Source organism: Bison bison, unplaced genomic scaffold, assembly GCF_000754665.1.
Source record: "Bison bison bison isolate TAMUID 2011002044 unplaced genomic scaffold, Bison_UMD1.0 scf7180017864260, whole genome shotgun sequence".
In the NCBI taxonomy this organism is placed as follows: domain Eukaryota; kingdom Metazoa; phylum Chordata; class Mammalia; order Artiodactyla; family Bovidae; genus Bison; species Bison bison.
In genome coordinates, this window is record NW_011494832.1 from 6092130 (window position 1) to 6106118 (window position 13989).

At 35.0% G+C, this 13989-nt stretch overlaps 1 protein-coding gene across 8 annotated transcripts in view; it reads right to left on the reverse strand.

Annotated features, from left to right (window-relative positions):
* The window catches only part of CACNA2D1 (calcium channel, voltage-dependent, alpha 2/delta subunit 1), a 530781-nt gene that overhangs the window by 30277 nt on the left and 486515 nt on the right, over positions 1-13989 (reverse strand). For 5 of the 8 annotated variants that reach the window (XM_010848132.1, XM_010848135.1, XM_010848134.1 and 2 more), the window contains 6 exons: positions 13048-13124; positions 11759-11779; positions 11044-11104; positions 3465-3562; positions 2216-2303; positions 555-617 (listed from right to left, as the gene is read on the reverse strand). In XM_010848132.1, the coding sequence (XP_010846434.1) occupies positions 555-617; positions 2216-2303; positions 3465-3562; positions 11044-11104; positions 11759-11779; positions 13048-13124 (408 nt within the window). The remainder of the gene's footprint in view (positions 1-554; positions 618-2215; positions 2304-3464; positions 3563-11043; positions 11105-11758; positions 11780-13047; positions 13125-13989) is intronic. The other 3 variants (XM_010848138.1, XM_010848136.1, XM_010848133.1) reach the window with 1 other exon arrangement.

Genomic DNA, 13989 nt, shown 5'->3' on the forward strand with positions numbered 1-13989 from the left:
GAAGTTAGTGGTAATTGATGGTGTAAATGACATTCATTACTAAGCAATAGATCAGCACAGAGTTAAATTAAGGAGCAGAAAAAGCTGACTCCAAGTTTTACTCTGATGTTTACTAGCCAGGTAATTAAGGACTAGTCAGTTAGTAAGTCAATTAATATTAAAAAGCCTACAGAGCCCACTTTATGGACTCTTCTGAAGATAAACACAGATAAAATCCATACATGAGTGAAAATAATGAAGTGCTATGCAAATATTGCCAATAGTCATATTCATAATAACATTATGTTCATTTAACCAGGTTAGTTATGTCTACAAAGAGAAAAACCTCTTTTAAAACTTCTTAAATTTTGTAATATAGGTGACAAGGAAAAATACAATTGAAGAATCATAGCATGTTTTTCAAGAATGGAGTTTAATAATTAAGTACTTTAAATAAACTCTAATTTAATAGTGATCAGTTTCTCTGAAGAATAGCTTCCTAATACAGTAATGCACAGATCCATGGAGAAGTCCTCTGTAATGTACTAACTTTTACAGATGTTATTTGAACTTACTCTTTCGGATAAACTCTGGTAATCCCACCATCAGTCACAACAAATCGTGCTTTCACTCCCTTGCTGAAACAGAAGACAGAAGAAGCAAAGTTTCATTCAACTGAGTCTTTGTACAATATTTAGATGTTGGTGGTACAAAGAGAAATAAAATGGGTTCCTAAGACAAAGCTGAAACTCCAATACTTTGGCCACCTGATGATGCAAAGAGCTGACTCATTTGAAAAGATCCTGATGCTGGGAAAGATTGAGGATAGGAGGAGAAGGGGACGACCAAGGATGACATGGTTGGATGGCATCACCAACTCAATGGACATGGGTTTGGGTGGACTCCGGGAGTTGGTGATGGACAGAGATGCCTGGCATGCTGCAATTTATGGGGTCACAAAGAGTCGGACGTAACTGAACTGAAGACAAAGCAAGTCAAGGTAAATATATGAATAGATGCACACTACAGTTTAACAGTTAAAATGTCTAAGAAATAGTTAAAGAGAGTATCTTCGAGGAAGACATTTCATAAGAAACAATGATATAGTTGCATTTTGAAGACAAAATGGGACTTAACAGAGATGACAGGAAGACACCACATGTGAAGCACTGAGTACACGTGAGGGGAAGCTAGTGGAGAGCGGTAGCGTTTGGTGCACAAAAGCGTAAGGCACAAGCTGAGAAACAATAGGAAGTAAAATTCCACGTATAAGCTTCTGAAGAATGGTCAGCTCATGTATGATCCTGAAATCCAAGCTGGAGAGCCTGCTTCACCTTTATCCTGAAATTAGGACTCTGTTTTAAAAGTGAGACTCTGGCAAGTCTGTGTTACATGGAGAATAGATGGGGCAGGGTTGTGGGCGGAGAAATCAGAAGCACTAAAGGCAGAAAAATCACCTGCTTGTGATGTCCTAGAAATGGAAAAACATTAGAACCTTGAGAATGAAGAAGAGAGGAAAACTTTTTTAGAAAAAAATATTTATCATTTGGTGGTTGATTAGAAATGGAGTGGAGAAGAGACTGGAACAGAACAATCGTCAGATTTCTCAATTTCTTGACTGGGTGTTCTGCTGCTGCTGCTAAGTTGCTTTAGTCGTGTCCGACTCTGTGCGATCCCATAGATGGCAGCCCACCAGGCTCTGCCGTCCCTGGGATTCTCCAGGCAAGAATACTGGAGTGGGCTGCCATTTCCTTCTCCAATGCATGGAAGTGAAAAGTGAAAGTGAAGTCGTTCAGTTGTGTTGGACTCTTCCTGACTCCACAGACTGCAGGCTACCAGGCTCCTCCGCCCATGGGATTTTCCAGGCGAGAGTACTGGAGTAGGGTGCCATTGCCTTCTCCCTGACTAGGTGTAGGGCAGTACTATTAGAAACCTAACTGAACATTCACTAGAGATCCTATTTTACCTCAAACACTGAGACCCATGCAAGCACATCAATTTAATTTGGTTATTCACAGTGAGGTGTGTAAATATGTAAAGTTGAGTAACGGCTGATGTTAGTCCTGACACACACCCAATACTAAAAGTTCAACAACTGCAAAATGGTTTTCTTGAGAAATTGTTATTAAAGATAATAAACTTTAAATTTATGAGGCCAATTTCCCCCAAATTTCCCAGAGTTGGTAAACTGAAATACAGAATATATATCTTTTTATTAATAAGAACAAATACTTACATGTTTTTCTGCTTACTCCAGTAATTTTGGACAAGTTCATTTGTAAAGCCTGCATCCAGCAAGACTCTATTAATCAAGTCTGTGTTGCCTAACACAGAAAAAGGAGAGGCTTAATTATACCCACATAGTTTAATTAGGATAATAATGAAACAAATGTATATTTTAAGTTTCCAAAGCAATTTAGAGTGGATAATATTTCTATGAATTTAAAAATGTACCCTTATTAATTATCTGCATTTTCATGTGTGTTCCTCTTCCTCCCACTTTTCAGGATATGGACATAATTAGAAGTGGAAAAGCCAATTCTACATGAGGCAAGTTATTTTCTAAATGTTATCAAAAAAATAGGGATTTCAAAGCATCGTAATTTCATAGACTTCATTTCAATTCACTCTAGGAAAGGAGACCATTATTTTAATCTATAATATATATAAATCAATGTTGCAAGTAATTTCATAATTTCTTTTACATTTTCATTATGTTCTAAGCCTAAAAATGGTTCTTCCTCTCATTTCCTATGATCTCTGCATTTTCTGCTGATATTACATTTTAATAACTAGGGTATTATTAGGAAAAAAAGAATAGTTAAGATTTTGAAATGTTTTAAGAGCCAAGAATCCATAAATCTCTATGAGGTTTCATAGTAAAATGATGTAAATTTATCTAAAAGACAAATAAAATGGTTAAAAACTAACTAGTAAAATTTATCTATTCCAACTTGATTTACTTCATAAAATGGAGAATTATAGATCCATACTTTTTAAGATTAAAGTTAACTATGATAAAAATAGAATATCAAGGAGAGAAAATTATTAGGTGTTATATCTTTATTTAGTTTTATGTTTATACTATCCATATTAAAACTCATTATATGAATTGGAGGATATAAATAACTTGATAAAATTGTGTTGTGTTTTCCTCTACATAGCAAGAACAATGCAATGAAGAAAACCTTCAAAAGATCATTCCAAATTCAATTCCTCAAATTTGAGAGGAGTAAAGGTAAGCCTATCTTATTTACAGCTGACCATTTGCAAGTATTTAATACCTGGCTTTGAAAATTAAAGTTTACTTAATAATGGCATGAAATTTCTTTAATATATGCAAAAAATTGAGTCAAATTGTTTCATTTTACCATTAAAAATTCAAAAAGTAAATAAATAAACCAGCATAGCAACAAACTGAACCAAGATTTGACCACTTTGAATATAAACAGTGAAACAATGATTGCATATAAATGCATACTTACATGATGGGTTGTTTGGAGTTTTTCTATCAATAAACTCATTAAAATTTAAAAGAAATTCGGTGTTATTATCTGATATTTTAAGGTCATTGCAGTAATCTCTGAAAAACATATTTTGGATATTAGGTGTTAAACTCAAAACTTTAAAAATATGTTCATAGCAATCATAGGTAGTGGAAACAATTTTTTTATTTTTAGTTTTATTTTTTTAGTGCATGATTTTGTAAGCTGTTGAATTGTTATCTCCATCTCATCTCTATAATAGAACAATATTTTTTCATTAAGTGCTAAAGATTATAGACAATATATATTAAGCTTTTGACCTCTGGACCAACAGGTGCTCAATAAAAATTAACTTCTGTTATTCCTGTGGGTTTGGTGGTTAAGTCACTAAGCTATGTCTGACTCTTGCAATGCCAGGGACTGAACGCCTCCAGGCTCCTCTGTCCATGGGATTCTCCAGTCAAGAATACTGGAGTGGGTTGCCTCTTCCTTCTCCAGGGGATCTTTCCAACCCAAGAATCGAATCCAGGTCTCCTGCACTGCAGGCAGATTCTTTACTGATTGAGCTATTATTGAATGCTGTAGGTTAGTAATTTACATTTATAAATTAACATCAAGAAATTAAAAAATTAATATCAAGAAATTAAAAAGCATTTATTTATTAAATATCTCAATAAACCCATCACATGATAGCACTTTTATGAGAAATTACTGAATTTTCAGAAAATAATCTACTAAAAACAAGTGTCATTGATGTGCTTATTTGCAAATTTCTGTAACTCCTGACTTAATAGAAGACAATCGTGTCTCTGCATTCAAGTGACTGCAAGATTGTTTTGGCACATGAAAAACATCAGTCCTCATAAAAATAACCAGTTGGAAAAGAGAGAATTATTTTAATTGTCTTCTCAGATAACTGTCACTATGCTTTAACACTAAAACTTGATTATTTGTAATTTCTTGCTTTGTGATTTGTGATACAGAATCTGAAACAATACCAATGAACTTCTCTACCCTGTTATATTAAAATTCTATGCACAATCTTACATTTTGAGTGACTCTTTCACCCACCCATGATTTTCTCACATCATAAATTGGTTATTTGGAAAATGTGAATAATGTAGATCTTTCAAACAATGATGCATTTCATTATACTATACTGAAAATTCACATTCATAAATTATATCACTGACCTCATTAGATAAGTCTATAACTACTGCAAAGCAGTCCTGCTTATAGTAATAAATATAACTTTCCTAAAATTCTAACTTCTGTTTTAAAGTTCAGATTTTGTCATTGAGAACAATTACTTTCAGTCATATTCTTCAAAGTAAAAGGCTCACTTAATGGATTTTTGCAAAAATGCCTGCCATCCCAAGTCTGAATAAGCATACTTCATCTGTCATTCCTTCTTTCTAATAAAACATTTCATGAAAAAAATCAAGACATTCTTACTTTAGCTCTCAATTCAAACAATCACACAAGTGCTTTTCTTTCTTTCTTTCTTTTTTGGAGACAGCCAAGTTACTCTAGTATACAGTAGATTTCCATTTTCTTTATTCAGAGTATTAAAAGATACATGCTGAAGGATATTTTAAAATGACACTGGCTTTTTCCCCAATGTGGGTGTCTTGCATTGAAGATTAAGTGACTACCAGTACACTTTAGTACAACTGCCTTGACTCCCAATGCGGTAACAGCTCACCGTTGCTTTTGTACTGTCACAGCACTGCAAATGTCAATATGATGAAAAAGACAAATGCCACCTAACACTGTTAGGAAAATAGCTTTGTCCTTGTGAATTCTTGGAAAGAGTGTTTGGAAACCATTGTTTGGGCTTCATACTTTGAAAACTGCTGTCCCAAGCACTTTGAAAATGCAGAATAAATGTAAGGTCCCATAAATATAAGAAGACTGCAATCATAATAACTAGGTTAATACAACTAACAGGCTAAACAATCAAATACTCAAGACAAAAATGCAATTAAAAAGGAAACATTTTCAGATGCAAGCCCATGATTTAAAACACAAAGCCTCAGGGAGCAGAGAGCAACAGAATGTCATAACTTCTTGGTTCACTGAAAATTTTAGTTTGGAGGCAAGGTTTAAAAAGTTTTCATAATTAATACTCAGTTTTTGACAGAGCTAAAATCGACTTCTTCCCACACTGTTATGCTTTTTGGGAAATAACACTAGCCTGCAAGTCAAAAGGCCAATATATTGAAGTAGCATCTCACAGAATTAGAAGCTGATGGCAAGATTTTAGAAGGATTAAGTAAAATGTTGTAGAAAGACTAAAGTAATTATTAATAAAAATCATTTAAAATTCCATGTTATTATTTAAAAGGCATTTCTAAAATTATCTTTGCTCATTTAATTCTAAAAATAACTTTACCAGGAGATAATTTAATATTTCAATGGTGAGGAAACTGAGATGTAAAGATGTAAAAAGATTTATCCAAAGGCACCTAACTGGCAAATGGTCAAGCCCAGAGGTGAAGCCAGTCTTCAGATCCCAAATTAGTGTTTTAACACAATATACAACGTGCTTTAAACTTTTACTTCATGAGCTTTTACACCCACAAAGCTTCAAACCAAAAGCAGGTTCAACCTCTCTCAACAGAAGGCTGTTCTGAGCAATTAATTTAGACAATGTCATAATGTTTTGCTTTTGTTTTTATCCTCACTGGCTGGATTATACCCAATTTTGAACTAATCTCAAGATATTATTGACTTGTTGATGTATTCTAATGGCAAAGCAGTGAAAAGTGTTGGAGCTGTCATTAAGGAGAGAAGCTGAATTAGGATAGGCGCAGAAGTAAAAAAAATTGCACAACAGAAATGTGAGAAAACAAAGTGTTGACTGTGTCAGAAGAATGAGTTGTCCAGTAATAAGAATGATCCTGGACAACAGAAAGTCACCCCCCAGACAGCAGGCAATAAGCAGCAGTAGCCTGACTTAAGTATCTGAGGTGTGAATGTGTGGCTAAACAGACAGCATCAGCATCAGTTGCCCGTTAGCCTAACGATTGTTTAGCACATGGCTGGGAGCTTGACACTGAAGACAATCACCACTTCCTGTTCCAGAGGAACCACCCCAGGCAAGTCTGTGACAGGCAACATACTGCGGTTACCACAATTGCTGACTTCCCCTTAGGATGAGTTGGAAAACTCGCTGGCAAACGTTCTAAGACGCTCTGTTTTCCTATGAGAGATCTGGTTTACACGCTTTGGATCATAATTTTTCTGAGAATTTTTTTTTTTTTCTTCTAAAAAAGATTAAGTAGCAAGATGGAGAAACCTCTGGATGGGTTTTGACCAATTTCCATTTCCTGAAAATACCTTCATAATCTGAAAGCTAAAAATGATCTCATTTGCTCACTTTGTGTTTCCGAGCAAATGAAATTTGTAACTTAAATTACTTTGAAACTAAAAGATCTTTGGTATTAGAAATTTGCCAAATTATTTCTAAAATACTGCTTGTTCTCATTCTATTTCACTTACATAGGTCATACATCACAAATCAGTCTTTAACTACTGGGGATCACATACTTTTATTTCTTTCTCATTCCAACATATCTTTGAAGTGCTTTCTTATTTCTGATTATCCCAGAAAGATAGAAAAATTAATTCATGTTTCATCCCTCTGACGGTAATTCTCATAAAGGGAGGAATAATGCTACATGCATCTGTATTCTCAATGCTTTCCTTTCCAGTAGTCTTAAGACTGAAGGAAAAGTTAAAACTGAGTACTAATCAGGATCAAATAGTATAATTATTTAGGAATTAACAGAAATGGTTCTACCTCTAAAAATTGCAAGCTTTTGCCTTTAAATTATTTTAAAATAACTGCTTTTTAACATTCTTTGTTAAATAGCACTCCCTCTTCCTCCTACCTCCACTAGAACCATAAATAATAACTAATATTTATTTAGAGCTCATCTCTTACCAAGAACTATATTAAATATATATTACTTAAGTAATATACTTACAAGTATATATTACATGTAGTATTATCTCATTTAAAGTTTATAAAAACTCTATAAGATAGGTATTAATTGTTAGCACTATTTTGCTAGTAAAGAAACTAAGATGCAGGAAATCTGAGTAACAGCATGACAATGAATATCTGGGAAACAGACTCTGATAGTGTTGCTCTAATTTGCTTCACTGTTCCCCATTAATAACAGTGACAAAAACATATGCCTGATATCCTGGGTAACATAAATGTCTGTCTTTCCCCACCATTTTTTTTTCTTTTTCTTAATTTTTATCAGTTTATTTTCCACAAATCTTTGAATATACATTCAATGCCCACTTTCCCAGGAAATGTTCCCTACAAAAATATTTGCTCAGCTGTACTGGATGTTCTTTTGAAATTCCCTAAGTATTTACATATTCAGTGTAGATATTTATACCTTAGAGTAGCAAGGAAATGGATTCAAATCCCTTATTATTTACCACCTCTAAAACTGTTTCTTAATCCATGAAATAGGATAATAATACTAATTTATTATATTCTTTTGAGGGGTAAATGTAATCATAGCATGTAAAAGGCTTAATATGTTAACTGAGGGAAACACTCATTGATTTATCCTACAAGCTACAATGTGTCTTTCTTTCTCTGGTATTTACTCCTTCCCTAAATTTTAGAGGCAAATTCCACTCTTCCAGCCATGATGCTGAACATACTTAAGGCTGCAGCAGTGGTCCATATGCTAATCTTTGCTGAATTAAACAAAATTGATTGCCTACAAATTGGGATTGAGAGATATATTCATCCTCTCCAGGAGAACTTGGACATTTACCATGCTTTCTACTTTGTTTAAGAGTGAAGTTGAAAAAGCCAATCTGCGTGGTCTGCTATTTAAAAATTGAGAGAAATGAGTCAAGAAGCTACCCAGAGAAAATCACAGATCTGAGATGGAGGGAGAGTCTCATCAACAGAGCACACTCAGTATCGCAATGCCATTTCATCTCTGTGCTATACAGTAATATTCTGCTTTCCATCTCCTACTAGTTTCAGCAGTTTAGTTGTTCAAAGTTACTTGTAGCAAAAAACTGCTTATAAGATTGCAGGCATTATTAACATGATTTTAAAAATACTTTTCATATATTTATAGATTCTCCAGTCACCAAATATTTACGAAGCCCCTACTGTGTGCCAGGCAGCAGATGTGATATTGAATATTGAATGGTAAGCCAAAGAGATGCCATCATCTCGGCTGGGGAAAGTAAGTAAAGTGAAATGTGGCCAGTGCTCTACTATGGGAAATATAGGACTCTGTGAGGCAGTCAGCAAGGATGTCTAATCCAGAGAGGACAGGAAAGAAATTCCCAGGTGGAGGAGCTATGAAGTTGGAGTGTGGAAAGGACTGGTGGTGGGTGTGTTCAAACCAGAATAGAAGGTTAATGTAAGCAGGATAAAACACATTTAGGAACTAAAAAAATTTAGTGTGGCTGGACTTTAAAGCAGAGATTGGTAGACTGCTTCTTAAAGGGTAGGAGAGTGAATGATTCAGGTTCTGTGGGCTAAAAAGGTCCAGGTTACCACCAGAGACAGTACCTCAACAGATGGCCATGGCTACCAGTAAAATTTCATGTTTAAAACAGGCAGCCAGTCTCCAGGCCAGTTTGTCAGCCCCTGATTTAGAGCATAGGGTACCACACTGGTAAACTGGTATCTAGTGACAGGATGTTTGAAAGCCATCCTGTGCAGAACAGACCATCATGAGGACAGTGCTAAGCCACTGGCTAGTATTTAGCAGATGAGAACCAAAACTTTATTGAAAGTTTAGAAATTCCCTCTAGTTATAAAAAGGAGACAGAAATAGGAAGTAAGGGAGAGATACTGGAGGCAGGGAGATCAATTAGGAGGCAGCCTTACTAGTTTAGGTGAGAGAAAACACCAGGCTGAACAAAAGCAGCAGAGTCTGACAGACATACTGGATACTCATAAGATAAATCCTGCTTGGCAAGTCTTATTGATTGACCAGAAGTTAGACATCTTTGCTCCCTTTCTTTGTATCTATCAGCTTTCAAGAATGGCATTTAGAGAGGACAGTATTTTTGTTACTGAGGCAACATGGAAAGAAGAGCTCCCCCAAAAGAAGACAAATGTTCAGGAGACACTGACTTTGAAGCACCTTGAAGAGAGATTCCCATCATGTTCCACAAACATGAACGTCTCATATTGAAATAGGTAGGATATACATGAAGTCTAGAAATTGGTATACTGTTTGATCTTCTAATGTAAGGTTAATAAACTACATATTATATCTGTTGTGTTTCTGGATGATATGATCATCCTGGAGATGTGGGAGCTGTCAGCCCAAACCAAAGCATAGAATACTTGAGAGTCTGTGGTGTATCTGTCGACGCACATTACGAAGATAAGAGGGTCCAGCAGCTCATGTGAGTGATGTGCACAAGAAGGGAAGCTCATGGAATAGACTGAGCATGCAGCTGGGGAGGGAGGGAGAAACCTAGAAAAGTGCGTCAACAAGCAAGAGGAGGCAAGTGTCGAAAGAGATGGGATTAGCAGTGTCCACACTGAAGGAAATCCAAGCAAGAAAGCCGCTCCAGGGCTGTCACTTACAAAGCAGGAATATGCTCTGTTAATACAGATTTCTGAAAAGTTTTATATATATCTGTGTGCATATATATATGTACATATTCCTTTTTTCAAGAAGAGAAAATTCAGATATGCTTATGCAGAAATAAAATGAAAGAATAACTGAGACCAATTTTTAGGAATCTTCTGAAAGGAATTTCTTTAAGACGGAAAAGATGAGAGGAGAGAATACTACAAGCTTCTGAATGTATTTTATTCAATAATTTAGCCTAGGCTAATAGAAATTATGTTGATATGTACTATTACATGTGTCTGCTAGAGACCGGGAGTCAAAAACTAAGGAAAGAAATAGAAATAAAGGATAATCTTGGATTCATGAATGGAGTCCCAAATAATTATATGAAAATAGAGGTAGAGATGAAGATGTACAGAGATAGAGAAAGGGGGATTATATGAAAGAGAAGTAAAATTATGTAGGAGGAAAAAGAATGCTCATTTTAAAAATTATGTCAGAAAATCTCACTATATTAAAATATATTTTCCGAAAATTTGTGTTAAATCAATAATGACGTTAGTCATGCTCTGAGGTATACACATTCTTGTGTGTATACACACACATACAGGTATATATCTGTACATATCTATCTGTATGTGTATATGTATACAGAGCTGTATGTGCATACACAGCCACAAATGCAAATACACAACTCTCCATTTCTGTTGAATACACTGTTGGCTCCAACAAAATCAGAACCTCCATCTGTCCCAGTCACCACCTGATCCCCAAGTCGGCATCCTGTTTAGCACAATGCAGCGGCTAAGTACCTGAATGGGTGAATGACTGAACGAACAGAATTCTCCTTCAGTTTTAAACTTACTGTTTCCTTTGGTTCCATAATTAGACATGGCATAACCCAGAGCAGTCTTGACCCCCAACTCTGACCTATTCTTGAAGGCCTATACATCCACAATGAGCCTTAAAAAAGAAAACCAAACAAAACCTACCTTGGTGCTATGAACGTATAGCCAGACTCTTCAAAATTATCCGGTTTCAGAGTTTCTGAATCTGAAAATATAATATTATAGGGTTAGATAAGAATCAGAATATGCATCCTGATATTTGATGTCAATAAGGCGTTAGAAAGATAATCTAATAAGGAAAAACATAGACTTTCATCCTAAATTGAAACACATAAAGATTCCCCAATACTTCACAGTAATAAAATCAATTTTAATTTCATAACATGGATTACAATGGTCATATCAAAGATAATGCTAGGTCTATAATTTTCCCATTTACTAACTAACCCTACGGTAACCAAGATATCCTTTAAAAAACGACTTAGGTCAGCGTTACACCAGAGGTATTAATTTAAAATATCAACATAAATATTTTACCAATATTGTAATAAAATTATTTCAATAAACCCATTAACGCCCTAGTGAATTAACGGCATTCTTCATATTAGTATGAATTAGTAAGTGGAAGGATAAACACACAAGTATCCAAGTTTAGAAAAAAAACAGAAAGTAAAACAGGTTATATATGAAAACACAAGCATATTCTTTCCCCCTTTTCTGCTACTAAGGTCTGAGTGATCATGGAGGAAAATCTAGCAAATGAGAAGCACAGAGGATAATATCCAATAGGAATGGAAATATCAGTGGAAATGTCAAGTGTACTAAAGAAAAAGAAATTGAGCAACAAGAAAATACTTGCCCTTCATTCTGCCCTTTTTGGCTGTGAAAATCCATCAGAAAGAGAAAGCAGGGAAACAAAAAAAAAGAGGGTAAAGCAAAGGGGGTCACAAACAATATTTTATTCAATGACTTTCTTGAATAAAAATATTGTGCATAGATCAAAGGTTTATTTATGTACAGCTGTAGTTCTGGAAAAAAAAGACACATATTTTTGAAGACTGGAAAGTATGTCCTGTCAATTACTACTAGAGCACCCTCTCTGTACTGTGGTTATTTCAAGGGTCTATTTTGCAAAGTGGCTAATTCAAGTGCAATCCCAATGATGCTAGCCTATACACAGAAGCATTTACCAATCATCAAAGACCCACTAGTCATCCCCTCATTTATCAAGTGACGAACTAGCTCATGCAAAGTCAGTGGTTGTTAACAGACCATCATATCTATCAAGTGAAAGTAGAAATACAAATGTCTAAATTACTACAATTTACAATGAGGACTAGGACTGCGGAGAGCAAAAAGAGAACTGACATAGAAACAAAAGAAATGGCAGTTTCTGTAAGGTCAGATATAAAAAGTATATACGTATATATATACACATTTTTTTTTTTTACTTTATCATAACAGGAAAAATTTCGGTGGTCAGGAATACTTGAGTGATATGTAAAGGATATGATGGTCACTTTACCTTGCTAAATCTAGCCACCCAAAACAAAGATTAACAATGACTTGAAATATGCGCTAGTGTTAATAATTACTCCACATTACAAATGATGTTTTAAAAAATTAATCCATTTAGGTTACTGAAGACATTAATTTGGATAATTAGAAGGGAGTTAATTGCTAAACCAAAGCCAAAGACCAGTGCAATTTATTCAAACAATGTTGCAGATGTGGAGCATATCATTTTTCTGAATGCAAAAACAAGAAGAAAAGAAAGAAAAAAAATAGAAACTTTACTAGCAGAGTGCCATGAGTAGAGACTATGTGAAACATTTTGCGCCAGTTAGCAGACCCTTAAAACAACAGCAACAGAGGACAACAGCACTGCAATGATTCTATGAGCACAAAGCAAGGCAGGGGAGAGTGGTGGGGACTGCCGGTGAGGCTGGAGTACCTGCTCATATTCTATCCATGTAGAATATTTCTTGTTCCTTGCATGTTTGGAATGGGTTAGAATCATTGCTGTTGATTTGGTAATAACACCTACTAAAAGGTATAAGCCTTGGGTATTCAAAAGTCTAGACGTATTTAAACCTCTGGTACTAGGAGATAACAAATAGACCCTGAAGTCACTTTCACAGTACTTACATCTGGCCTGAGTTATTGTCTCTTCTATTTTGGCTTTTATATAGTAAAAACTGTAGGTTGGTAATACCAAGGCCAAACTGCAATAGAAACAAGAGAAGCATAAACACAAACAAACAAAAATGAAACATAACTTAAAAAAAAAAAGACACATCAAGTTCACGGGAAATCCAAAGATCTTCCTCGCGGGAAGGAAAAGACATTACTTTGACAGGAAAATGCTTTCAGCAAATAAGGCACTTAATTTGTTTTGCCATCCAGAGTTATCCAGTACTCTACATTGTGGGGAATTAGAATAGACACAAGGAAAATTAGCTACTAAGAGTGCCCATAAATGAGCTGAAGAAAATGTCATGGATACTATATTTCCAGAAAAGTATATTAAAATACTTTGTGAAAAAAAACAGAAGAATAGTAGGGATATGTTTAGGCAAAGTAATTGCATCATGCACATTGGCTATACCCTCCCTAATGAATCATACATAACGTTACAGTGCTTGCTAGCAAATGTACACTATTAACAATAGCAAATATAAGAAGTATTATTAGTATTATACAATGCACACAATCATTTGAAATATTTTCTTTTGAAGGATTAAATACCTACTATTATAGAACTCATCTCTTTGCAATTTCCCCTGTGTCTTTTGAAGGGGAAATTCAGATTCCTTTGCTCATCCCATTGGTTCTTATCCAACAGTGTAACTGTATTTATTTCAAATTCATTAAAGGTGGATATCCCATATCATTTGGTAGATTGTTATGAGGTACAATAGGAGAAACATCGTGATTTTTATAGTTTACAAGAGCCACGGGGCTACTCTAGTCTTGTGGTAGATATACACATTGAAGGCAATTTCCAGTGCAAATTTTAAGCAAGATTCAGAACATTTTAGACACAAAGACTGTCAAGCCTGTCGTCCAACCTTGTCTTAATATGACTGT